Source organism: Cydia strobilella, chromosome 12 (genome assembly GCF_947568885.1).
Source record: "Cydia strobilella chromosome 12, ilCydStro3.1, whole genome shotgun sequence".
Classification (NCBI taxonomy): Eukaryota; Metazoa; Arthropoda; class Insecta; order Lepidoptera; family Tortricidae; genus Cydia; species Cydia strobilella.
In genome coordinates, this window is record NC_086052.1 from 9,393,344 (window position 1) to 9,417,954 (window position 24,611).

Below are 24,611 nucleotides of genomic sequence, written 5' to 3' on the forward strand. Positions count from 1 at the left end.
ACCTCACTTAGGCAACTCAGCAAGCTTCGTTGCCTAAACACGGTACTCGACTGAAAAGCTCTCTACGATTGTATAAAATACTATTATTCACACTCAAATCACTGTAAAGTTCAACGAGGAATGAACATTTTAAATAAAAATTCATTGTTTGGTATTTCGTTATTAAATATTTAATTCCATGATTGCTAGTTCGGATCACATAATTTCGTGTCTGTGATGTTGCACAATGACTATTATGCACGAGCATAAATACCTTACTCAAGGTCACACCAATCAACCAATGCCAAACAGAAATGCATTGTATCGTGTAATTCGTGTATAATTTACTAACTTTCGTGTTTTCAACACTAAGGTCACGATAATTGAGTTTACTAACTACATAACATACTTTAACACTTAAAAATTAGTAGGTGCATCATGTTAGGTTAATGGTATATATGGTTGCTAAATATGGTATTGATTTTACAGCGGGTATCTACAAGCGTTGTAGTACATCTGGGTTGGGGAAGAAGGGCGGGTCGTGGAACACGGGCGGGCTGTGGAACTGCAGCGCTGGCCGGAAATGATGGAACTGGAACTGAGGATGCTGGTGGAACTGACGCGGTACCAGCCCGGAGTGAGTCAGAAGGTTGTATATCTTGCTGCGAGGCACTTTGTCTGATTCTCTTTCGTACACCTGTTGAAAAAAAAATACATTTTTATTTAATCGCTTTCATTAGGTACTCGTTCTTAGGCAGCATAGGATATTGTATTACATAAACCTCCACTTCTTTTTTGTATTGTGGCATTGACGAAGTTCAATACAGATACCGTGTCAGATGTTATATTTTCGTGATGGTTAGGTTAGATTTTTGTTTTCATTATTTTCCTGGTTTCAAACACAGAGATCTCTAGAAATGTTCAATTCGTCAAAACTTTTTCATTGTTATGTTCATTCATATTTTTGACGTTTTGATATTTATTCTATTTTATTTTATGTTCTTGATGTAACCTCAACGGTAGGGTAGGTCCAATATAAATAAATTAGTCTAGGAATGCTAAGCTCGAGCATCGAGCAGTGATCGTCATTTGAGCACAAATTGCCTTCCATAAAGTCCCGTTCATCGCATCTCTCACATCAATTGGCCGCATACTTAATGCGAAGGAGAAGAAAAATTTCAAAAAGTTCATCGTCGAAAAGGAAACACTTATTAGAACACTAAGTCGGTTGAGTGATCCACTTTATAAAACATACTTACATAGAGCTAGTCTGAAAATATATAGAATACTTTGTCTTATGAAGTAAGCACGTAAGACTCGTAAGAGGCACGATTTGTTTGAGCTGAGGTGCTACGACTTACTGATGTGAGACTAATGGAGTCCTTAAAAGTACTTTTAGAAGGTGCTGTTGGTAGGATTTTTTACTCCCCGCCTTGTATTTGGGGGATGGGGGATGCAGGTTGCACGCGGCTTAGACATTCTCTCGCTAGAGTTTTTAAAAAATTAAAAAGGGGTACTTTTTCAAATCCTCTTACCAACTGCTCTCCGCTATGGAGTAAACTGGTCAGCGGCAGGACCTCTCTGAGGTGAGGGTTGTAGAGGGCTCTGCTCCGAAGGTGCTGTGGTAGGAACTCCTCTTCCCGCCTGACTTGAATCGCGGCAGGGTGTGGTGGAGGCACGCAGCTCACTAGCCATGAGCTTGCCATTACGAAAAATAATGACTTCCACATTGTGTCTGAAATATAAGGAAAATGAAATTGTTAAAACGTTAAAACCAAAAATTACCTAGGTAAGTACAAAAATGGATAGTCCCTTAAACCAAGCCTTTGTATTTCGATAAGGTATTAATAAGGATCGTTATCAAAGACAAAACAATCTACATGTACGTACATATAAGAGTCGTTAGTTGATTAGGTATTATTATTTTCAGTTTTCGTTTGGGTTAAACCTACAAAAGGGAAAAAAGACCAGAAGAAGGCTTTAAAAAGACGTAAGCAGATGACATTGTTTTTATTTAGACAATATTTTAATAATAATAATAAAATTTCTTATTTCGGACAAACAAATGCATCCATAGAGTGTTAGTAATACAAGCAAAATCTTAATCTAGTGTTAGTATTTAATACAATAGGTACCTACTTATATTATAAATTGCGCTACACTTTTAATTTGCTCGGTCCAGTGCTTTAGGATCGGACAATCAAACCTATCGGCAATTTCTCTTAGAATGCTGTTGGGACTACATCTCACACGACTTAGTAATGAGACTATATTTTTACGTAATATAGTCTCAAAACCGTGCTCAAAACTATCCGTGCGAGCTGCCACAAACATGCCCGATGCAGAGCACCTGCTGGGCAGTCCCATCAGCATTCTAAAAGAATTGTTGTACTGTACGCGCAAGGCGTTGTAGGCTCGTTTCGTGTACCGGGCTCACAGGCTGTTCGTGTACAAAGATTGACAGTATGATTTAAATAGTATGATTTTTACATCATGTGAGCAACGAGCAAACCTGCGGGTAATCATATTATTCCGAACCGCCAACGCCCTGCGCTCCCTTTCTAAGTCCAAATCATCCCTTAGGTCGCTCGTGAGAACGTGTCCCAGGTAGGGTAAAGGCACTAGTAGCACAGAATAAGTAATAGTATCCAGTAGTCAGCCTTTTTACGAAATTTCTATGTTCAAGATCGTTTAATTTTCTTACTAATTGACCTATAAGAATTAATAAAGTTTTTACTGTTCAAGAATTTCATATAGTAAAATTTTTGTAAAGAATAAAACATTTTAAAATGTTGCTTTTGGAAATATTTCATTAAATATAATAAAAGTGCGTTTTTGCCAGTAATCAGCCCCTTGTGTAGCGTATAGTATTCCAAGCACATTTCGTTACGATGCAATGATCCAACCATCTCCTACACCCATATATATCACTAACGTATGTATACGTATCAAACTCACTCCCAATTTATCGATGTCCGCACATATCCATTGTTGCTCAGAGCAGAACTCCATCATCTCACTATAGAATGGCTCATTAACGTGAGCGTTAAAGTCCCCTAAAGTCCCCTATTTTAATTTACTCATTCTCATACCGTTAAAATAAACAAAACGCTTCCTAGCATAGCAGACACTTGTTTGGTGCACTTATGAGCTTATGACACACCACAATTTTACTGGGTCAATGTTGTTAAATTACGGTCTCACAACGTGCATGCAAGTGTGTAGCCATCCTTTTTTAAAGAACGTAAATAACAAAGACGAATGTATGCAGGCATGTAGTTAAGATGCCTAAAGATGTCCATGTCCCACGCAACACACCGGACAATGACTTGGTTAAGGTCAAATTCACTTTCAAACGAATGCGTACATCTTACGGTCGAGTGTATCACCGGTGTTCTTAAATCTTATTGCAACGAGTTAAGGTCTACCATAAGTTTGTGGAGTTGTTGTTAGTACATCGAACAGAAACAAACATTGGTCAACGCTCTAGAATGTTCTTGTAAATAAGTAACTTCCAAGATAATTTTAAAGACTCCTGTCGTATATATATATGGGGCATTTTCTATGAAAAGGGACCTTATTGTCGATGGCGCTTACGCCGCACAGCGTCGCGCGGCATTGTATTTATATCGGAGCATCGTTTATAATGGCGTAAGCGCCATCGACAATAAGGTCCCTTTTTATAGAAAATACCACATATTTTAATAGTAAACTTTTTTGTGCCTAAAAACTGCGTAGAATGCTGCCAAGTAGACCAAAATCGACCAACGGGTTCAAGATATATCACAGTTTGAAGATATCTGAATAAATGTTGTTAACCATCGATTTTTTTTAAGCTCAAGTAACTTCAAATTTAGCATCTTGGGTTATTATTAACAATACTTTAATTATTTTATTAAAAGCGTATTATTAAAATAATGGCAACGGGGGGCTATGGGGACGTTGTAAGAGAGAAAGAAGGAAAAAAATTGCAACAATTAAAAATATAAATAATTATTAAATTTGACACCCGTAAGTTACACAATCTAAATAATATTTATAATAAGTGAGCTTAATTTACAAATAGGAGTCAGAGATAGCGAAAAATTAAGAGGAAAAAAGAGCTGGGTGCACAACTTCATAAACGATTTTTGACCTCCGGCTTGCGCATTGGCAGATTTTTTTTAATTTTGTTTTTATTGCATTATTCCTATCAAACTAAAATAAAAATCGAACGCGCTCGAGTAAGTCAAGGTCGCGATTTTTTTTTTACTTTGTGACCCTGCCACTCGCTTACGGATCGCTAAAATCGACAGATTGAAATGGGTACTATTTAACAAGGTGGCGATTTTTTTACTATTCTGACGGGCTGTCCTGGACTCGCTCGGCCTGGTTCGGTTTCAAGGACGCATACTTGGTGGAGGTACTCAACAGGGTGCAAGACATCCCCCCTATGTTAAACTGACGCGCTCGAGTAACTCCAAAAATCCCCTCTTGGGCTCCCCAACCATTACTGGGGCTACCCTTGACTCATCGAAGATTATAATGAATGCGAGTGGCCGAGATTAATATTAGTATGCGGCATGAACATGAATATTTGTATGACCGGTAATCTTCCACAATAGAAACGAAAGGAAAGAAAGAAATAGTTTTGTGTTTTGTGTGTGTGACACCACATAAAATAACAAGATAATTCTAGTACACTTTGTACAGTCAAGGTCAAATATGTTTGCTCTTTTGTACCTTAGGCACTTGTTTATAATGTGGCGAAACAATTTATTATACTTTTGACGTTGACTGTACCTATTACACTTGTTCCGACATTATTAGACTTCGGGCGTCGAATGTCGATGTACAAAAATGTACCTACGAGTATGCCTAGATTTATAATATGTTTAATTTCACGACATCCGCGAATTTATCCTCGTAGTCATATAACGATTACTGTTATAAGAAATAACACAATTGAAACCTAAAAATAGTGGTAAAGGATAACTTTGTGAGGAAACCAGACTAGTTCTAATAAAGGCCTAGTTTCCCCTTTGGGTCGGAAGTCGCTTTCGTAGAAACTTGTTCCATAATTCTTGTGATTAGTTGTCATACGGCACCCATAGGCTATGGCAAAAAGCCGGAACTTGGGTGCAAAAACTTATAAAATAATGAATAGCCACTCATATATGGTTCTTATGTTACAAACATTTTGTAGATCCTATGAGTTACGTTACGTCTGTTGCTGTTATTAGTAGGTACAGATGATTGTTATTATCGTCATTTAACTGATGGGGCATCCCACAAAAAGGTCTACTTTGTGGGAGACGTGACGCGTATGGCAGCTACCTTAATAACCTCTAGAAATTCGTATTACTATATATACCGTTGAATTTAAAGCTAAGTTAACAAACGTTATAATCGGCATCTTAGTTTTATCAGAAGTGTTAATAAAACTATTGTTACGTACCCGACACTTTTATGGAATGCACCTATTGATAACGAACGGCTCCAGAACGATATCAGTATTTTTTATTAATATGATGTAGAGTACAAATAAATAAATTGACTTTTATTACCTTTTAAATTAATTAATTGTATACAATTTATTTATTCAGACTTATTTAATTATCCACTAGTAACAAAAATCCATTCACTCACGAAAACACAGTCACATTTCACTTCACTTAAGTTTTTTATTATTATTGAATATTTAGAGTATCACCGGTCTACACCGTGGTTGCCTCACATTTGAACATGCCTCGAGCACCAAAGACGCTCACCACCTCTGTTGCGTTAGTCCCACCATTCGGCGGATTCAATTATATATAAATTATTACTTTATTAAACTATTTACTGAATTGCACGGATTGCAGTCACTGAAAGCGTACCTATAATATGTAGGTAATGATTTAAAATATTGCAACCGAATTCATAAAATTATATCCAATCTCGTTCTTAAATTTTACGAAAAATTTCACGACGAAGCGCAATAACGCCTCGTAGTGCCTAATGAAACGTTTTGAAAGGTACAATACTTACAAAAATAATACAAAATTCAGTCGAATTAAAACAAAAAAAAAAGCTAAGCATACTTATGTACCTAACTATGTACTTACTAAAAACTAAAGTAGTTTTAATTGGTAGTCGTACAAGTCAAGGACATACATATTAAATCCATTGTTTTTTAAACGTCTACAACATAAATGATATAATACAACATTTTAAAATTAATAACTTTTAGATATATAATTTAGCTAAGTACCAAATTTGACATTGATACATATTAACATTTGATTCGTTTTCTTTATTTTACATTATTCTGTCATGCTTCTTTTACCTGTAATTTATTTTTATTTTTGTGCTTAATAGAATGCTGAAGCCAGACATGGGAAGAACTGTACAGTTTACCGTTGGAAAATTGTTTTATGACATTAATAATTAAATATAACTATTTAAAATTAATAATTTTCAGATAATTTAGTTTAGTAGTTTGACATTGACACACATTGACATCTTTTCAACATTTTTCTGTACTTCTTATTTAATATTTGTAATTATTTTTGTGATAAATATTTGAATGCTGAAATTCCGGCCAGACATGTAAAGAACTGAATTTGTACATATTTACATCCTATATGTAACTCGTGTTTTATCAAATAAACGATTATCAAATAAACGATTATCTTACAAATACCTAGTAGTTTATTCAATAATATTATTAATATTGAATAACTTAATAGGTACAAAATCCATTCGCACGAACCCGTCACTCGACATCCACCGCGTAGTAAAAAAGTGATTTACTTTTTTTGAACCATAATTATATCTCAGCCATCTGATAACTTTTTTTTATATACGGGTAGGACATTTACCAACAGTTCATCGGTATCCCCGATCAATATTTTGAAATTATGGGTCATCGTAGAACCTCGCAATTAGTTATTGACATTGCGACATGGTTCCACCAAACTGAGAGTACCTACATATTTAGGTAAGGTTTTTTTCAGTGACCTGTAGGAATAGCTTATCATTAGGATGATTAGTTTGAAGAGCATCAGCTCTTTACAAAATGATGTAAGGCATTTTTGGCGTTAAAATGAATTTTTAATCGAATTTAATGGATAATTTTAAAATTAATTCTTGACGATTTTTCTTGATCATCCCTTACAGCTGTTTCCGAGACCGCTTGTACAATAAACGTTTTCATTTGTATTCTGCAACATCAGTCCACTCATTTGCATAAGGCATTTGTTCTATATAGCGTATTTTGTGCTTTATAATAAGCCCATAACTTGGAGCAATAACAAATTATTTTACGCGGCGGGAGCCAAAAATGAACCTTTTGTTGTGCAAATTGTAACAGAAAATTCACGGTGCTCTTCGACTATTATTAACCCTAAGCTTATTAATTATTATTTCTATTGTTTATATACAGGATGGCCAAAAAATATGTACATTCCCGTTGTCAGGGAGGTTTTTTGATTATACTGAGCAACTTTTACTATAAGACCAACCTCGAATTCGCGAAAAAAAATATACCCTCCCATAGAAAATGTACCAGCCAAAATGTACGAAACAGCCAAATTTTTCGCGATTTCGGGGTGGTCGCATAATAAACATGCTCAGTATAATCCAAGTTGAGTTTAGCCGGATATAACAGCTGTACGTAATTTGTTGTAATTTATGTATTTTTGACTTATTTCTGTCTTTGTCTTTTGTATGTGATATATTAATTTTGTTGTTTTTCTTGTTACCTGTCGTGATTGTATCGCCGGAAGATCAGCGCTGGAAGTCGCCAGCAACATGCTGAGGGGAGACCATTTCGTGGCACTTTTTCTTTTTTATGTTTCTCTGTTTTGTATAATTTTCTATTTGTGTGTGCTAACGAATAAATTATTTATATTATATTCTATTCTATAATCCCAAAATCTCGCTGGCAACGGGAATGCACATATTTTTTAAGCAGCCTGTATAATCGTTGCTGTCTACCATGCTGTCGCTTTGCGTTCTTATAAAGTGTGAGGTAGGTATTGAATCAATAAGTTGCATAGGTAGTGAAGGTTAAACCTTTTTCACATTATTTAATTAACAAAATATTAAAATGGAAGGTATTGATATGTCTGCAGCCATGTCGGGGCAACGTCAAAGACCTATCGGGTGATGTTCGTTTCTGAAGAATTAAAATAAATCAGAAGTAACTAACATATGAATATAGGGCATGCTCCCCGTCCCCATCCCCGGGAATTCCTGGGATTTTCAGAATCGGGATTTTATAGTGTCGAAAGAACCGTTACTGCAGACTCCTTCCTAGTTCTCCCAGTTCTGTGTTTAAATTACTAAAAGCTACAAAACAGCCGAATTTGATGTTTGTGTTTTGAGAACTTTTCGACTTCCAGGACACCAGTGGAAGTAACTTAATGGAGTTATTCCCCATTAACCAGGCTTATAATTAATTAATTAAACAATGATTAAACGTTACACTAATGACCTTGTGCAAAACGTAGCCTTTGTTAAGCTGCCGCTTCCGAAACACTGGAGATTGGGAATGTCGATTAGTTTGCGCAAATGCACGTGACTGGCGCCAGCGGGGGAAAGGTGAGAGGACCTCGGCTGTTGTTACAATCGCTCACATAGCTTTCGTCTTAGGTGAGTTAGGCGGTTCGCAATTCGCGGATATTCGATACCTAGTTGTTTTGTAAACGATCTCTTAGTTATATTAAGCATATTAATAACGGGTTACTCACGTATTTTAACGATCTCTTAGTTCCATCATGCACCAACCATGCTCGTTTTGGGACTAAAGCTCTTAAAAATTATTATTAAAAAAATAGTCTCTGTTCTTTAAAAAACACCTTACGTTGTTCTATTTAAATTTTCATTTATAATAAAGTAAGGTGGGTTACTAAAAAAACAATTTTTATTAGTCCTTGTTGTGTTGTTTTGGCGTGCCATATGGCACGTTCTTGTAGTAGCTTCTTGTAGCAGTGGAACTTATCTGAATCTGTTTCACCTCAAAGTGGTTCGTCTGATGCGAATGCTTGGTAATTGGTAATAAAAAGAACATTCGTGATGGTCGCCTGAGCGCCTGACCGGTAATCGTTGCCCGAAATGTTCCTTATGTGAATGGCCGTTCATTACATAATTTGTATGTCATTGCATTAAGTGTACCAACCGATACCGCATCTTAGGTTACAAGTCCGAACTTAGTCGACCGAATTATATCTATTTCGACGTTGGCGATTGGCACAATAGGAGCGGCCTTTATTACCTCATAGAATTGAGCTAACAATAAATACTAGTAAGGTAAGGCTAGCTCTAGACTAAAGTAAGAACTTCTTGTATTTTTAGAGTAAGTAGTGGCAATTGCCCTGGCTGACCTTATTGCCCATAATATCCTATCCATATACTTAATATCATATCCTATACATATATCCACACTTTGCATCTCTCATCATTGTCGTTATAAATATTACAAGGTGACCTTATGGTTTTCTTGTAACGACTTGATTTATGGGTCTGTTAAAATTTCAAAGTATTAGTGATTAGTCTGTCTGATAACCCCTCGTAATTACCGATTTAGATGAAATTTTGCATTTAGAACTTTTAAGCCCTTGAGGTGAACACAGGTTTAGGAGGAAGGGCAGGTCACAGCTAGTGCGAAACATATGGCCCATATGGGTCTTGATATAACCTATGAATATAGGGCACCATGTGGCCCACGGCGGCGGCATAACAGTGACGAGGAATACAATTTTGTATGGAGATTGACAGCCTTTATCATTTACTTGTCACTGTTGTCACTACTAAAATAAATGTCAGTTGTTACTTATGTGCAAACTATGTGCATAATGGGAGCACTTTATACCGCGATACAAGGCAAGGCAATACTCGAGAGAATGTGGGTGGTTACGAAGATGGTTATTTTTGTTTGGCAACCAGTTTTGCAACGGTACGCCGGCCGGACAGAGCACGTGTTAGTTGGCTATAATTATTAAATAAGTAAAGATTTGACTAAAATGTACCAACAGATGTAGTGCATAATTATTTTCCATCGTATTTTCACGCAAAACGTACGAACGTGACTTGCTATTTCAGTCAGTCTCGGTACAAAAAGTACTGAGGTTGACCGAAGTATCATTACAAATACGAACATTTCCGAGAAAATACGATGAAAATCAATTATGCTCTACATCTGTAGGTACTAAAGTTCGATTAGAATAAAATGAGCTTTTATATCAATCAACACGAGAAGAATCGATCAATCAAAACAAATGACCCGGCATAAAGTAGAGGTTTGATTTTATCACATAAATCGAATATTTAACTACTATGGCTGGCCTACGCAGTTTGCTTTGAAAAGTCATTTGTTCGAGTATATTTCCAGTTTTTCCTATGATTCGACCCGCAGGTTTATATTTCGAAGAAAATAAATCACGAAATATGAATATAGAGCATTCTCCTTACGTTATAGCATATCGGCGTCGTTATAGAAATAATTCACCAGAATATTCCAAATATGAAGCGATTAAAGATAGTATGAAGACGGTTGGGAAAGAGTATTGCTCTGAATCTTCGATTTGTGGACTTAAACATCTAGTAAACGAAAACACGACGCACATGGAGAGGTAAGATCCGCACGTGAAAGTACTTACTGATTACTTGTTCGCTTTAATGCTTATTACAAGTTGTTTTTAACTTGTTTGGGTTGCTGCCAGCTTAGACTTGTTTGTCGTAATTATAACTTTGCAATAAAGCTTCTATTACACAACTTTAGCACTATTATGTCACGTAACTTATCTCCACAGGATCATTTGGGTCATAATCTTGATCAGTGCGTTGATCTGTTCCGCATCCTTGGTCTGGTTTACTTTTAGTAAGTATTATAAGGCGCCTTTAGTGACCACTCAAATGCCTGAAGGTGTCTCCGTTAGCACCATAATCTTCCCAGCTGTGGGCATCTGCTCGAATAATAGAATTAGCAAGCGAGCCGTTACCGAGCTTGCTGACAATCTGTAAGTTTCAAAATCATTAGTAAGTACACGTTAAAGCAGGCTCACATAATTTACCTCACTGCTTTTTACTCAGGCTTAAAGAGGAACGTAACAAGAAGTACAGTAAAACGGAGATGATGTCGCTCCTTTTTGGTCTGGGCCAGTTATACAACTTGCAAGGCTTAAGTGGGGAAAATATACGAGCGAAGCAACTCCACATCGCACTGGGTGATTACGATGTCACAGAGCTAATGCGACATGTGGGTATTATCTAATTTTCAAAATATGGTATACATATATGCCAAGTGTAACTTAGGTTTTTGTTTGCAGCTGACCCCGCATTGCGACGATTTGCTGTTGCGATGTGCTTGGAACGAGAAGGCAGAGGATTGCAATCACCTGTTTAACTTCCGGCTGACTATGAACGGTTTTTGTTGCACGTTCAACTATTTACGACAGTCAGATATTTTTGAAGAGTATGCTCTAGATAATTCTTACCTTCTATACTCTCTTCTTCTTCAGACAGTTTTGCACGACTTTCCTGAAATAATAAATACGATCATTCTCTGAGTTACATGCGTAGATGTATATTTACCTCAATAATGACCAATAATAAAAGGATTCTTATACTACGTGTATTTTTGAGATACTGGATATCTATCGAAATCCAAAATCAAATGAACAAAATATTAATATTCCCGACTGACTCTCTTTGTTTCAGCAGAAACAGCGGTCATCGAAGCATCGACATGTACAAGTACGGAAATAAGTCCAGTTTTGACTTCGATATGGGACTCAAAGTGCTACTTAAGATAGACGATAGTGACGATTTTTATTACAACATTCCGTCTCTCGGTTCGACCGTAAGTTATTTTACTGCGTTTTTTCCGTTTAACAGTCACACGAACGTTGCTGCCGCCATACAATCAAGTTATTACGCTATTATTTTAAAAAAATATTCTGAAATAACATAAAATTTGACACGAACATTCAAGTTTTACATACAATACAAAGGTCCTAATTGCTCTATTTTTCTTTTACTTAACTCTTAACGACAAAGGAAATTATTGTTATCTATCATTAAATCTATCTCCATGTTTTCAGTTACAGTTTTCAGATGCTTATGATTTTCCTGATGCGCCAAGCGGAAGTTTTTCAATGAAAATAATTAGCCCCAGCGTTCAAGTAAGTCATAAATATTACGATTTGAAACATAGACAGCAATTAGATCCACATGTGTCTCCTGTTGTCATACCCAAAATAATTTTTTATATATTTTTTTAATAAATTCGTATCAGGGAGCGTGCATGAACTGTGAAGTTTATGCTTCCTATGTAGCCCACAAGATGGCACAACCTACTATGCATAAGAAAACGTACGAGAACGGTAGATGGCAGCACTTGGTGTGAAGTGTCAATGTACATGTTTATATATTGATTAAACTAACACGATTTTCACTCATAATTTTTAACTAACACGGGACTTAATCGCGTAAAAACTTACTTTTATTTATGGCCTGACGTTTCGAACGTGACGTCACGTTCGTGGTCACAGGCAGGCTGGCGAGGAATTGTATCTACATCTTCTTGCTGCGCGGGTTTTGCCAACTACCCGCACTTGATCTTGATTATTAACTTGTACGTTGTACGCTAGGGTTGTCACTTTGCCTACACACAACACTCACTACATCCGATATGTGATGGTGTGTGATGGGATGTTTTTGGGATGGAATAAATAAACGTACGTTTTAGTTTAAAAGTACATGTGTTATGTACATTATGTTTCCGATTCAGGCCACAAGATGGCAGGCCCTCCAACGTAAACGGCCCCTTATTGCTCACGAGCTGTAAATTATTTAGTGTCAGCGTTTGTTTCAAAATATGTGTAGGTATGACTCACATGTAACACATAAACCTCTATGTACTGTAGGTACTTACACAGCAAAAACCGTAGGTTCCTATAATAGGTACAGATAAATACTGGTATGGTTAATACTTACCAGAAAGCTTTAACTTAATCATGGCATAAGTGTAATAGTATTATCATACAGAACGGCCACGCACCGCCCTGCTCCGACTCGAATTACCTCGCCCCGCGACAGCAGATTGACGGCCGTTTGCCGGCCGCTCAGTACTATTTTTTAAGCAACACACTATGACGCATGACGCGTGTACAGACGTGCCGTTCACACATATAAACGCAAGTGATTTTTGATGTATAGCGTGTCCGCCCTGTGACTTAATGTTAGTTAAAGCCTGACCAGTAATATATGATCATTGTCAAGAGGGCGCTGTTATTCTCATGTATAGGGTGACAGTTCAGTATAGTATGAAAAAATTAGTTCCAGTGAAGTTCCGCAATATTGCGCGTGATAATATATTCCTGGTTAGGCCTTACATCAGCTTCATAAAATGGTATATGGCATAAAATTGGTACCTAGTCTGTGGCAACAGACATAATCCACTCGCTATCCTTGGAGCAATCCAATATGACATCTGGAGATGGGCTTCTAACAAGTGAACTTTATTAGATGCATAGAAATGAAGGAGTTTTGGCCGAAGGGTGTCAAGTTTCGGCGGTTCCGCGGCTGACTCCCTGACACTGCGTAATGCATCGCAAGTCGCAACCATAATGTGATTTGTAGTGTTTACTTTGAAAATATATTTTTGTAATATGTATGCTAATTTTAAGGTATTTGTTTATGGGCCACTAGTTGCCTGAAATAAAGATTTTCATTTCATTTCAAAATGTGGGCACTTAGGCAAAGTTGCCAGGTAATTTGCCTGTCCCAGTAATTTGAAAGTTTCACGACCTTAAGTATCTACTTATATATATATCTAATTAAATAGAACATCAACCGAACCATCGTATTGGTTAATTGCATGGACGGAGGACTAAATAACTTTAGAAATGATCCGGATAGAATTGTATCTAGCTACCTACACCTACTGTATCTTAATTAAACAGTCTCGTTCTTTTTTTCAACTAGGTATTTACCTACCTGAATTAAATAGTCGAAAATCACGTGATCGTAGTTGTCTAATTCAATCCAATTCGTTTATTTCAGGTACTTAACGTCCATCGTTACATCACAAACAACAAAAAAAAAATTGTCTATAAACTTAAAAATACTTAATCAAAAATAGTCAAAATAATTAATCATAATAATTTAAAACACTAATAATAAAAGATTACCCTAAAAGTCCCAAATTCCAATGTTACGTTACCCCATATGGCAGGAACAGCTCAAATCATAATGCAGCCACTGTTGTTACCAAAAATGTAGGTGACTACTGAATCCATTCGATTTCTTGTCAGTTACTTTTGTCTCATCAAGGTTTGTGACTAACCATATGCCCACAGATGACTGTAATGGTAACAGCAAGCTTCACCGAAGCCTCCCGCGACATCCAGCACGTGTCTGTGAAGCTCCGGAGCTGCCTATTCTACGACGAGTCCTCGTACCTGCCCTTCTACACGCACAGCGACTGCATGCTCAAGTGCCGCATGCTCTTCCTGCTACAGAACTGCAACTGCACGCCGTTCAACATGCCCAAGATCAACAATGGGAGGACGTGCGATATGCGGGATATACCTTGCCTTGGCATTTATTACGGTTAGAAGCCGATAAGTTCGACGCTGACGCGCTTCAATTGAAGTAACATTTCTCTAAAACTGTACATATTAGGGCATGCCATATATCATTTTCGGATAAATTAAAGATGAGAAACTATCTTTAGAACAAAATGCACTGCACTTTCCAACAAAAGAAATGAATAAAGTAGAAAAGACTAAAAAACTTTTTTTTTTATAATTACCATTTTTTTAAAAGTATAACAGAAATCTCAAAACAAAACCCACGCTTAATGTTATTTATTATCTCCCATGTACAGTCGCCATCAGATATATCGGAGCGGTCAAAGTGCTCAGAAATATCTGAACACGCACTCTAGCGCCTTGACAATAGAGGCGTGTTCAGATATTTGTGAGCGCCTTGGTCGCTCCGATATATCTGATGGCGACTGTACCAACAGATTTATATAATAAACTATATACTTTTGAAAAGACGGTGTTAATAGACCGAATGCTTTCTGAGGTAGGTACGTGGCCATTTTGTTTTCGACAAAATTCGTCATGTTTTTGGCAGAGGAGGAAACGACATGATGACGTCTCTATTACTAATTCCTCCAAGGTTATAAGTGGATATGACGTCCGACTTTCAATCCGGAGGTCGCGGGTTCAAATCCTGGCTCGTACCAATGAGTTTTTCGGAACTTATGTACGAAGTATCATTTGATATTTACCACTAGCTTTTTGGTGAAAGAAAACATCGTGAGCAAACCTGCATACATCTGCGAAGAAATTTAAAAGGTGTATGAGAAGTCCCCAACCCGCATTGGGCCAGCGTGGGGACTATAGCCTAAGCCATGAGCGCAAGCGCATGAGAGGAGGCCTGTGCCCAGCAGTGGGATGTAGGCTGAATTATTATTATATTATTATTATAAGGTGAAGGGGGCGAAGTGCGCCTGCGGTATACAAGTGCGCCTACCTTTAATATAGTCTATATACGAGTAGATATGGTAGGCGCACTTACACGGCAGGCGCACTTCGCCCTCTTCACCTTAATCGACTATAACTATTTAGGCAACCATAGTGGGTAGGTTACCTATTTAATAGGTACCAAGGAATGATGAAATGCATCATCGATAATCTAAAATACTAAAACCGCATAAAAATTTAAAACGTGACATTTTGTTCTCAGCTCAATCCATCACCGTCCGTCCCGATTTGGACGAGATACCAGCAGAGCTGGAACTCGACAAGGTGGGCGGAGGTATCCCCTGCCCCATGTGCTACCCGTCGTGCTCCAAGACCTTGTATTACTACGACTTTAACAACGTCGTCATCTATCCTAGCGACTTGAACAGCGTGCCGGATGAAGATAGAGAAGACTGGCTGTGAGTTACTACTATTGTTTTGTGTTAATGTTATCATTTTGTGACGCGAGAATGGATAGTCTACTAAAAGTAGTCGTGGTGCAATGAATTTGTATTTATTAGTTTGTGTCTGTTGACACCGAATTTAATACTGGTAATGTGAAAAAAAGTAGTTAGTAGATATACTTACAAAAGATTCAAATGCACCGGTTTATAAAATGTGGGAAAATTTATTTATTCTCATTATAATTAAATTATACCCGCTACTGACGTATATCAAAGGATTTAAAGGCACAATTGTTGATGGCACTTTCGTTTTTGAATGTAGTTTTCTCAATTCTGGACTTCGGACTACCAACCTGTTGCAACCAGATCTTCATATCTTGTAGTGCTTTTGGCGGTCCTTGGAGTTGTCCGACCACGGTTCCTTGGGCGGTGTTCATTACCCAACCTTTCAGTCCCAACTCAAGAGCTTTCTTCTGCGTGTGTTTCCTGAAGTAAACGCCTTGCACTTTGCCGAAAACTTCAAAATCGGCTGTTCCAAACGTCACAGCTTTGTTGCCCGCCATTCTTCAATAACTTATTCTTTACGTGTTCGATGTATGTTAAAATTTTAGCAATGGTGTAAAAATACAAAAAATTTGACTTAATATGTTTTGTTGCTTTGGAAACGGCATTCGATTAGGCCTATTGAAAAGCAGCGAGGTTGCTATGCAATATTTTTAGGACGCGTTCACATTATATCTACTCAGAGCTTGCGGCTTTGTTGCAGCTCCCGTTAAACTAATATACATACCTTTATCATTCAATACTCGTATGTATAGATTAAGTTTCCACACCACACCACCACGTGTGTCGACTGTAGACACTCTGGCTCCGTCTCACCTGTAGGGTTCCGATCGGAAACCTGGGGACTGCCGCTGACCAAGCCCAAACATTAAAGCGCCGCAAATACTCTTGCTGTAGAAATTGTGGGTCCTTGTAGTCCGACACAACAAAAATTGTTAAAAAAGTGTCGGAACGCTTAATAGGTGTCTCGAGGGACCACAGAGCGGACTCCTTCTTTGCTCAGAGGTTGAATCTGGCGGTGCAAAAAGGCAACGGCGCCAGTATTCTGGGGTCTATGCCGGAAGCAGAGATTTAGGCAAAGGATTTGGGGGAGGTATTTTATATAAAATAAAAATAAAAATAAATAAATAAATCATTTATTCAGACGAAATAAACCCTATCTTACATTAATTTCTTCTGCCAAACTGCATGACAGTTTGTTGGCAGAGGGGACTCCCTTAAAACAGGTGGGTAGTCTTATCTAATTACATACTAAGTTAAACATAGCCTACTTAGGTACATCTTAGTGTTTACGGTAACTTCAATTTAACTTTGTCTAACAGAAACATTTTTATTTTACGCTTAAACATCCTAAATGACTTACATTCCCTTATATCATACGGTATATCATTATACAATTTGGGGACCAGGTACTTCCTACTTCTTTTTCCATAATAATTATTACCACACGCCGGAACCTCTAACATTTTTTTACTCATTGTTCTTGTTAATCTAGGGCGATTTATATAGGTTTTAAACTCATCTTTACCGAACTGCTCCAGCGCCAGCAACCTCCCCACCTCCTCATGCACCGGCAACATACGGCATTCCACAAATAATTCTTCATAGTCGCTTTTTTTGCAGCGAGTTTTAGTTTTTTTATCGACTAATAGTTTCATAAAGCGTATTTGTAATGATTTAATCCTGTCTAGATAAGTTTTAAATGTCCTACCATAGCATGCCAGGCCATAAGAAAACAGAGAGTCTGCCAGCGCATAGTATAAGGTAAACATCGTGGCCCTGTCCAATACATATTTTAACTGGTGCAGTTTTACTAGTACAGTTCTTAATTTGTCACATAATTTATTAATATGATATTTAGTTGTAGTTTTAGTTATTTAGGGTAAGAAGGGTTAAGGTTTAGATTTAAGTTATTAATTTTATCTTCATTCCTAGTTTGTGTGTGTACTTTTGGTTAATAAATGAAATGGGGATTAAGTTTATTTATAACCTAAGTTATTATAACAGCGCTCTCTGACCTCCAAGTACTGATATTGCGATATTTCCACATGAAATAATTTCGGAAACTTCTCACATTTTTGTATGGAAATCGAAATTTTCCATTTTCCAAATGGAAGTTTCCCTTTATTCCGGTGAAATTTTCCACACATTTTCTAGAAGACTATTCCAACTTGTAAACTTTCCGGAACTTGCACATCTGTAGGTACAACCTACAAGGCTACGGTACGAACGTAAAATATTATTGCCTTCACTTGCTACTGGATATTTGTCCCTCTTAGTGCAACCCCATCTTTACTGTTCTACTAAGGCTTAGTAACTAAGCCAATGCTTTAAATAATTGGTACCTAAGCGAAGATTAATATTCAAACTCCGAGTGGGAAAAAAATTACAATAAACTAGTACCGTAGACTTCCTCAACATTGCCTACTATCCTACCATACCATGACAAAAAGCACGCAACCTGAACAAACAATGGTTCTGTGTCAAAGCCAGGCAATGTTAAGGTACTGAAAATATGCAAAAAAAATAGATTAGTGAGAGTTTCACATGGACATTTATTATGTAACCAGACGCATTTAACGGCGTATCGCAAAGGTCTGAAAACTACAATTATTTATCGGCCCTTCATTTTTGAAATCAACCTTTCCGATTCTGGACTTAGGGCTCCCTATCAGCTGTAGCCAGCTCTTCATAGACTGCACTTTTTCTGGAGCACCCTGAAGTTGGCCAATCACGGTGCCGTGAGGAGTATTCATCACCCATCCCCTTACCCCTAAATCCAAGGCCTGTTTCTGGGTGTATTTTCTAAAGTAGACGCCTTGAACCTTTCCGAAAACCTCAAAATCTGCATGGTGAACTATGGGCGGTTTGTAATTAGATTTTCTTGACATTATTCATATAATTTTAAGTAGATTTATTTTATAACAAGTTTATTTATATATCAGAAGAAAAAAATATGTAAAATGTTTGCATTTTGCATGACACGACTAATACCATGTTTGACATTCGTCTATGATTTCGTGTATTTTTTGTGTTGGAGGTCAGTTGAAGAAAAAAAAGGCATCTGTTTAATCTGCCAATGTGTAAGATGTGGTCAATTTGGAAATTAAAGATACTAGAGAGTATTATATTCTTTGTACTAGAGTCTGTACGGAAAGACGTCTTCTCTTTCTCTTCTCTTTTCGAACAGACTAGCATTTACGTAAATCCAATCTGATAATGGAGACCAAAGGTGGCCATAGGAACTCTTACATACCTACTCACTCAAATGACTGTAAAGAAAAGTGCAGCCGACGATTATAGTACCAGTACCTGTATCTACTACTAGGTGTCAAAAATTAATTTGTAGTAGGTACCTACTCAGTGTAGATACCCATTACAAAATAAGAAAATGAAATTTATGTTAAGAGAATCTTATCTACTTATAAATTACAATAAAACTACTATACCCAAACCTGACTCAAAAAATAAACTAAAATCCCTAACTAACCCTCCAAACCTTGGCCTCTCGGCAAGGTGCCCATCACACAGGCAGCTATCGAGATAGCAAGTCTTCGCGCGAGATAGCTGCCAGCGAGAGGGACCCCTGTTGCTTCCCATTACAAAATGTAATGTAACTTGGTTACTTTCATCGTCTACAAAATTACACGTTAATTCCATAGATGTTCCATGGAGGCGTAAACGTAAAACGTCGTATTTATCAAATATCGTATTCTGTACACTGTCTTGAGTAACAGTTATAACACAATGCGACAGGGCCTACGTTTACAGAAGTTAGTCCAACCACGTTAACAACAATAGCAACGAACTAAGCTTAGTTTGCGAGTTCGGAACCAGCATTGTCATGCAGCATGTGTTTCAGAGTTGGTGCCAACTATACTGGGGCCTCGATTGTTCATGTGAAATACGCTAAAGAAGTAGCAGATTGTTACGGACAAAACGTTATTATGAAATGGTTCGATTTAATAAGTAAGTACCTAGAGTTAGACCAGGATAAGTCTGCAACGATTTTGATAGCACACGCAGTGCAAGTGTTATTAATACTTTATTATTTCATAGAAGTTTGACGTTTAAAATAACACATGCACTGCGTGTGCTATCAAAACGGTTTAAAGGTCCCTTTTTATAGTTTTTCGTAAATAATTCTTAAACGGTGAAACTTCGTGAAATCGAAGAGCAGATATAACGTAAATTTTTGAAGTTGCTTAAAAAGAAAAAATATATACTGATAGTCGGGTTAACATTTTTTTAAATATTTACCTGAAGGAAATGGTGATGATATCCAACCCCCTTGGTCGGATTAAATATTTAATTATTTTAAACTTTATTGCACATAAAAAGTGTACAACAGGCGGACTTAATGCCATTATAGGCATTCTCTACCAGTCAACCATAGGGCTAAACAGAAAAGCGTCAAGGTTGGTGCACTGAGAGAAAACAAACAAAAGAAAAACGTAACTTTTGAGCGAAGTAATATTACTTAGTCCATAACATCAAAATAAAAGAAAGGATAACAAGAAGTCCATAGAATTGCTTGGAGATGGAGATGCTCATGACATTTTATCTAAAATCTACTTTAAAAAAAACCGGCCAAGTGCGAGTCGGACTAGCCCACCGAGGGTTCCGTACTTTTTAGTATTTGTTGTTATAGCGGCAACAGAAATACATTATCTGTGAAAATTTCAACTGTTACTATTGCTATTACGGTTCATGAGATACAGCCTGCTAACAGACAGACGGACAGCGAAGTCTTAGTAATAGGGTCCCGTTTTTACCCTTTGGGTACGGAACCCTAAAAAAGCTAATTTTGGTTAAAAGTTTGCTGCGTTGAATTGATACATGTTTGTTATGAGATTCAGTAATGTGAAGACACTACGTCGACCTGTTCGAATGGTGCGCTAATCGCTATATAGTGATAGTGACAAATCTAACAGGTTTTATAAAACCTATACTGAGACTAGAAAGTTCGAATAATAAACAGCTTCTCTGGAGTCTAACAGACGTAACGTTTTCACAACTTGATCAATTAATTATAGTCATTTATGCTTATATTCGCCAACACCTTGATATTTTGCGAAACTAAGTAGGATGAATTATTTGTTTGCCTGGGTTACAATGTTGGAATGGCATGTGTATTTTGTGTTCTGTGAGAAGGCATATATTCCTACACAATTACAGTCAACTAAAAAATATCTTTGCTTTAGCAAATTATTATTATTATTCTCTTTATTTATCTTTCATCTTAGGCTAGGTTTTTATAATATGGATATAAAAGTAAAATACAAAAACACTTACAAAACATTACAAAAAATATATAAACACATTATAAAAAACCTAACCTAGGGTACCGCCGGCAGCGGGGCAAGGCCCAAGCTGCCGGTGGTCAGGGCCGCAGAGAGAGGAACCGGCGGACTATCCGCGCCGTGTCCAAGATAACCGCCTTCTGCATCTGACCCTTGATCCAACCACCCAGCGAGAGTCTCTCTAGGTGTTGGTCGAGACTCTTCGCAATGAGACCGTTCGCTGACACGACTATAGGAACAATGATCGTCGAGTCAACATTCCACATGGCGGTTATCTCGTGAGCCAAGTCTAGGTACTTGCTGGACTTGTCCTTCTCGGCCTTCACGAGATTCTCATCATGGGGGATGGTGACATCGACGAGCACAGCTCGGCGCTGCGTTCGATCTATCAGCACGATGTCAGGCTTATTGGCTACAATAGTCCTGTCAGTGATGATAGACCGATCCCAATAGAGCGTGGCACGACCATTCTCGAGAACTGGCACAGGTAAATACTTGTAGTACGGTACTTCGCGGTCCACAAGGCCATATAGAAGAGCAAGCTGCTGGTGAATAATCCTGGCTACGAGATTATGTCTGTGCAAGTACTCGCCGTTAGCAAGATGAGAACAACCGGAAATGATATGCCTGAGTGACTCTCCGGGACGGCGGCATGCCCGACAAATGTCGACCGTACCGTCCCTCAGGATATATTTCCGATAGTTGTTCGTCATCATAACTTCGTCCGCAATTGCACAGGCAAAACCCTCGGTTTCTCCGAAGAGGTCCCCGGATCGTAACCAGTTCACCGACGCGAGCAGATCTACATCGGGTCCCGTGAGGGCCTTGTAGAACCGCCCGTGTAGCTGCTTATCCTTCCATACCGCCTTGCGGTCCGCAGTACTTTGTACCACAGGTTTGTGCCAGTTCTCGTTTGCCAAGGAGAGCGGCGTGAGTTTTTTGTCTACTGCCACCACGTCACAATGTATCCCACACTCGTTGTTAAGGAAATAATTCCTGAGATTGCACACCTCGCGGTTGTGGAGATCTTTGGCGTTTAGGAAGCCTCGGCCTACACACTTCCGTGGGACGTACAATCTCATAACTGACGAGCGTGGGTGTAACATACGGTGTGTGGTGAGCAGTAGCCGGACCCTCCGATCCAGGGCATCCAGCTCGGTCTGAGTCCACCTTAGTATGCCAAAGGAGTATATGAGTAGGGGCATTACCCAGGCGTTGAAGGCGCGCACTTTGTTGCCTCCTGACAAAAGACTGTTAAGGACTTTTGTGAGCCGACTGAAAAAGCGCTCCTTCACCGTCCGTCTAATACCCTCATCCTCAATACCTAACGACTGTGACATACCAAGGTATTTATAGGTTTCTGATTCAGAGATAGATCTGAAAGACATAATAATAATAATAATAATAATAATAAAATACTTTATTGTGCACTACAAAGAAAAATACATGTTACAAACAATGACAGGACATAAGTGAGTAGGTAACAACAGGCGGACTTATCGCTAAAAAGCGATCTCTTCCAGACAACCTTCAGATAGCGATTCAGTGGCTAGAAATAAGTTAATGGGCAGTGCAAAATAACAAAGGTGTAAAGTTTACAAATCAAATACCTAAGTATAAATAACAAACAATGAAAAATAAACTACATAAACTACATATATTATTTAAGCAACAATAATACACTACATAAACCTACACAAAATACATAAATACATAATGAGAATTCAAGCAAGAGAAGAATAACGACCAGGTAGCGTGAACAAAAAGAAAAATATATATGTGTAAGTGAAAGGACCAAGACTAAGAAAGAGATTTTAAATAGTGTTCTTTTAGAAGTTTTTTAAAAATGGGTAGGGATTGAGCACGTCTTATATCAATGGGCAAAGCATTCCACAATCTAACAGACTGGAAAGTGAAGGATTTGTTGTAGAACTTACTAGATGACCGAGGGGCAGCAAGAAGGCGATTCTGAGCACACCTAACAGACAAAAGAAAACTAAACCGTTTTTTAAGGTATTCAGGAGTATTTGGAATAAATAAAGTGCGATAGAGTAGAGACAGGATATGTGTATTACGTCGGAAACGAATCGGTAACCACCTGAGCTGTGACCGGAAGCTGGAGACATGATCAAATTTTCGTAGCCCGAAAATGAAGCGAATGCACACATTTTGAAGCCGTTCAATCTTGTTCAATTGCTCTTCGGTAAGATCGAGATAAGAGATGTCGGCATAGTCTAAAATGGGAAGAAGAAGGGATTGGGCCAGCGCGGTTTTAGTGGAAAGTGGTAAAAAGTTGCGGAGACGCCTAAGAGATCCCACAGCGGCAAAAATTTTACGACCGACTTCATTAAGTTGCGGACCCCAGGAAAGAGTACGATCCATAATCACGCCCAGATTCTTTACTTGGGCCGAGTACGGGATCTGGACCCCATCGAATAAAATAGGAGGCAGACTCTCAAAATTCACCTTAGCTATGTTCTTGGGGCTACCAATAATAATAGCTTGGGTCTTCGTAGGATTAACTCTAATTCCATAGCAAGAACTCCAGTGCAAAATGCGCTCTAAATCAGAGTTGGTGGTAAGAATCAGAGAAGGTAGATCCGCAATTGGGCACTGAGAGTAAATTTGGAGGTCGTCGGCATACAAATGATAAGAAGAAAGGAGATTAAGAGAAATAGAATTGATGAAGATGGAAAAGAGAAGGGGAGACAACACGCCACCCTGCGGGACGCCAGCTAGCGTGTTGCACCACGATGAACGAACGTCGTCTATTTTAATACGTTGCCGACGACCTTCCAAGTAACTGCGAAACCACCTAATCGCATCAGGAGATATATTGAGAGTACCTAGCACCCCTAACAGTATATCGAAGTCTACAGTATTAAATGCGTTAGTGAAATCGAGCAATGTCAGTATTGTTAGCTTTCCGTTATCCATTCCTAAACGGATGTCGTCTGTAATTTTAACTAGAGCGGTGACCGTGCTGCAACCAGATCGGAAACCAGACTGAAATGGATTAAGGAGAGAGTTTCTATTTAAAAACGAAGTAAGTTGATAGTGCACTAGACGCTCTAAGACTTTGGAAAGAAATGGTAAGATAGAAATAGGCCTAAAGTCAGGGAAGGAAGACGGATTTGATTTTTTAGGAATCGGAATTACATCAGCATCTTTCCAAATTTTAGGAAAAGAAGAAGAAGAGATGGAAGAGTTAAAGATGCTAGTTATGATAGGGACAAGAAGGTCGAGAAGCGGAATGATCATGTGACGGCCCACACAGTCGACACCAACGGCATTCGAAGAAATGTACCGGATATTCTTCTCGACATCGCTGTTAGTGACTGGCGTAAAAGAAAAGGGGGAAA

General features: G+C 38.1%; 3 protein-coding genes across 3 annotated transcripts in view; 1 reads left to right on the plus strand and 2 right to left on the minus strand.

The window, feature by feature from the left end:
• Nucleotides 1-144: 144 nt before the first annotated feature.
• LOC134746097 (uncharacterized) lies at nucleotides 145-5,664 on the minus strand. Its single transcript, XM_063680348.1, has 3 exons — nucleotides 5,526-5,664; nucleotides 1,515-1,714; nucleotides 145-676 (listed from the first exon to the last, which is right to left on the minus strand). The coding sequence occupies exons 2-3, from the start codon at nucleotides 1,707-1,709 to the stop codon at nucleotides 476-478; spliced, it is 396 nt and encodes a 131-aa protein (XP_063536418.1). The 5' UTR covers nucleotides 1,710-1,714; nucleotides 5,526-5,664; the 3' UTR covers nucleotides 145-475.
• Nucleotides 563-24,611, plus strand: part of LOC134746080 (sodium channel protein Nach-like) — a 29,930-nt gene continuing 5,881 nt past the window's right edge. Inside the window, exons 1-10 of the mRNA XM_063680315.1 lie at nucleotides 563-628; nucleotides 10,421-10,574; nucleotides 10,755-10,961; nucleotides 11,035-11,200; nucleotides 11,271-11,416; nucleotides 11,662-11,803; nucleotides 12,045-12,125; nucleotides 14,304-14,556; nucleotides 15,703-15,898; nucleotides 19,809-19,915. Coding sequence (XP_063536385.1) covers nucleotides 10,486-10,574; nucleotides 10,755-10,961; nucleotides 11,035-11,200; nucleotides 11,271-11,416; nucleotides 11,662-11,803; nucleotides 12,045-12,125; nucleotides 14,304-14,556; nucleotides 15,703-15,898; nucleotides 19,809-19,915 — 1,387 coding nt within the window. The 5' untranslated portion in view covers nucleotides 563-628; nucleotides 10,421-10,485. The remainder of the gene's footprint in view (nucleotides 629-10,420; nucleotides 10,575-10,754; nucleotides 10,962-11,034; nucleotides 11,201-11,270; nucleotides 11,417-11,661; nucleotides 11,804-12,044; nucleotides 12,126-14,303; nucleotides 14,557-15,702; nucleotides 15,899-19,808; nucleotides 19,916-24,611) is intronic.
• On the minus strand, nucleotides 16,109-16,537 carry LOC134745776 (acylphosphatase-1-like). The gene has a single exon (XM_063679862.1). The coding sequence runs from the start codon at nucleotides 16,444-16,446 to the stop codon at nucleotides 16,141-16,143; it is 306 nt and encodes a 101-aa protein (XP_063535932.1). The 5' UTR covers nucleotides 16,447-16,537; the 3' UTR covers nucleotides 16,109-16,140.